The following is a 2,901-nucleotide window of genomic DNA, read 5'->3' as shown; positions in this document are numbered from 1 at the left end:
TGGCTAGTGTGTCCTGTGGGCTCCCGGAACCTGCCTAGCTTTGCCTTGTCCAGTGCTGGACTTACAGCTGCAATTCACCACTCCTGGCTTTGTACATGGGGCTGGGAGTCTGAATTTTTGCTGTTTGTCTGGGGCTCTAGATGAAAGCAACTAGACCTGAGCCTTTAACCACCCAGCTAGAGTTAACTCTGTGGGTCTTCTAATCTATTCCACATCACAGTACTGCAAACAAGACTACAACAGTACAGGATTTATTTATTTATTTTTTGCTAATAAAGGTGTAATGAAACATGCAAAAATGCTAAGGGATGATGAAGGAATATATTTTGTGGGGTGAATGGCTTCTGACTTATAATATTTTGAAGATTCCTTATTTTTTATGTATTGAATATTTTGGTTTACTGTATGTATGCGAACAACCTGCCTAGTGCCCTCAGAGGTGAGAAATGAAAAAAAGGATTCTCTGAAACTAGAGTTCCGGATGACAAGATGTCATGTATGACCTGGGAACTGACCTCAGATCCTCTACATGTGCAACTGATGCCCATAACTGCTGAGCCACCTGTCTTGTTCCTATGAATGAAATCTTGGTTTGTCTGGCTTGTTTTGTTATTTCATTTTATGACATGGAAATTAAAACCACAATATCACACTTGTTAGATAGATGCACTACCCCTCATCTACACTCCCAGATTCAGGTTGATTTTGAAGTTGTAGTTTTCCTTTGAAGTATTTATCTGGACCTGTGTGACATGAATATGCTTTTACTAGAAACATGTCCCATGACTAAGTAGATAAAAGTGTGTAACCTTGATTTCTGTAAGCAGTCAACCACCTGGGGAAATGACCAACACTGGTGAATGACTTTATCAATAATGCAGGTGTGTGGTACAAACATTTCTTCAATAGCCAACATTTTAGGGTACAGGGACTATAAAGTCAGTCATAATAATCAGTTATTGTTCCTACACAATGCTCAAAGTGACACATTGGATGCCCTGTTTACCAAGTCTGATTGCCTTCCCATGTCATTTACAGTTTTAGGATTACACAGTTCTCCACCTTCAGTCATGGTTCTGCAAAGCCCCTCGGTGACAGACTGAAGAAATGGAATGGCTGATGGCTGAGGAAACAAGGAATGGGACTTTGGTCCAGGCGTTTGTCCTTGAGGGGTTCCCTGTGGCCGAGCACCTGAGGATCCTCTTCTTCCTACTGCACTTGCTGGCCTACTTGGCCTCCCTCATGGGCAACATGCTCATAATTACCATCACCTGTGTGGACCACCGACTGCAGACGCCCATGTACTTCTTCCTCAGCTCGTTCTCCTTTGTGGAGTGTTGTTTCATAACTACTGTTATCCCCCAGCTCCTCACCATCCTTCTGTCAGGGAGGCAAAAGATTCCCTTTGGGGCCTGCTTCTCACAGGCCTTTGTTGTTCTTTTCCTGGGTGCAACAGTTTTTTTCCTTATGGCTGTGTTATCCCTGGACCGCTATCTGGCCATCTGCAAACCTCTACATTATCCAACCATCATGAGCCCAAGGATGTGCTTCCTTCTCGTTACTGTCTCTTTAGTTTTGGGGTTCCTCTTCATGGCCAGTCCAGTTGTGATGCTTTCCCAGTCATTTTACTGTGGCCCAAACATTATTCCTCACTTTTTCTGTGATTTTGGACCACTGGCAAATCTCTCCTGTTCAGAAACCAGGTCTATTGAGATGCTGTTTTTTACCCTTGCTATAATCGTGGTTTTTACTTCCTTTCTGATCGCCATCTTTGCATACAGCAATATAGTAGTCACCATAGTGCGTCTCCCTTCAGCCAGGGAGCGACAGAGAGCTTTTTCCACCTGCTCCTCTCATCTCATCGTCCTCTCTCTAATGTATGGCAGCTGTGCATTTATATACCTGAAGCCAAAGCAGAGAAGCAGAGTGGACACCAACAGAGAGGCTGCTCTTGTGAACACAGTAGTGACACCCCTTCTGAACCCTGTCATCTACACCCTGCGCAACAAACAAGTCCACCAGGCTCTGAGGGATGCTCTGTCCAACATTCAATTACACAGATATCAGAGGAGGAAGGCCCCTTTGCCTTGACCTCACCTAACACCATTTTCTTTAAATGTCCTATAGAAATCATCATGTATTTCATCTTATCTAATTCTGCTTGTTATTACAACAATGATTGACACATCAGGTAACTCCATCTGAAGGCATTAATAATTGTGTGATGAAAAAAATCATCGTGTGCCTGCTTTGGTGGCAGCTAAGACCATAACCTCATATATATTACATACATGTTATAGTTTCAACAAAGTGTCTTAAATTATCTATGCATTGATTTGATGTTTGGTTTTGGTCTGATTTCACATATCCTCTGGAGGAGTAAAGAGAGTCTTGAGGGTAGTGTTTGGAATGGATAATTGAATTAATGAGTAATAAGAAATAAATATTTATTCAATGACAGATTTATGTGATCATCATACTAAAATCAACAGTAACTGTCATATTAATAGTGAGTTTTCACCACTTACTACACTTGCTCCCCATGAAGCAGGTTAGCATATAAACAGACATCGTCACACCTCTAGTTTTCACTAAATGTAAAGCCTTGAATAAAAAGTCCCCATTGCTTTCCATTCATTTACCAGGCTGAATTCAGTCTGAACCCTGAAACCAAAGGACCAACAAAAGCCCATAGGAATGATGGATGGTCAACTGACTAGAGTTGTAGGTTGGTTACTGTGCAGGTAAAATGCAAATACTTGAGGAAAAATTATCTTAGAGGTGAAAGAAATCTAACTGTAATAATAATGCTTCTTGAGGTGAATTCATCTTGGACAGGCCTGCATCTTAGCCCAAGGCAAAACAAATGTATTGATCAGTCATGTGTCATGAGACAGGCTG

The 2,901-nt window shown here is 41.8% G+C and overlaps 1 protein-coding gene across 1 annotated transcript; it reads left to right on the top strand.

The window, feature by feature from the left end:
• The first annotated feature begins 1,107 nt into the window (after window positions 1-1,107).
• On the top strand, window positions 1,108-2,091 carry LOC116904625 (olfactory receptor 6C4-like). The gene has a single exon (XM_032907416.1). The coding sequence runs from the start codon at window positions 1,108-1,110 to the stop codon at window positions 2,089-2,091; it is 984 nt and encodes a 327-aa protein (XP_032763307.1).
• The last annotated feature ends 810 nt before the right edge of the window (window positions 2,092-2,901 follow it).

This window comes from Rattus rattus, chromosome 6 (genome assembly GCF_011064425.1).
Source record: "Rattus rattus isolate New Zealand chromosome 6, Rrattus_CSIRO_v1, whole genome shotgun sequence".
Lineage (NCBI taxonomy): Eukaryota > Metazoa > Chordata > Mammalia > Rodentia > Muridae > Rattus > Rattus rattus.
Note: the sequence above shows the minus strand (reverse complement) of the source record. Positions and strands in the feature narration are given on the sequence as shown.

Bases quoted from the DNA above. Each gene is read 5' to 3' on its own strand.
- LOC116904625 (XM_032907416.1), top strand. From the start codon at position 1,108: ATGGAATGGCTGATGGCTGAGGAAACAAGGAATGGGACTTTGGTCCAG.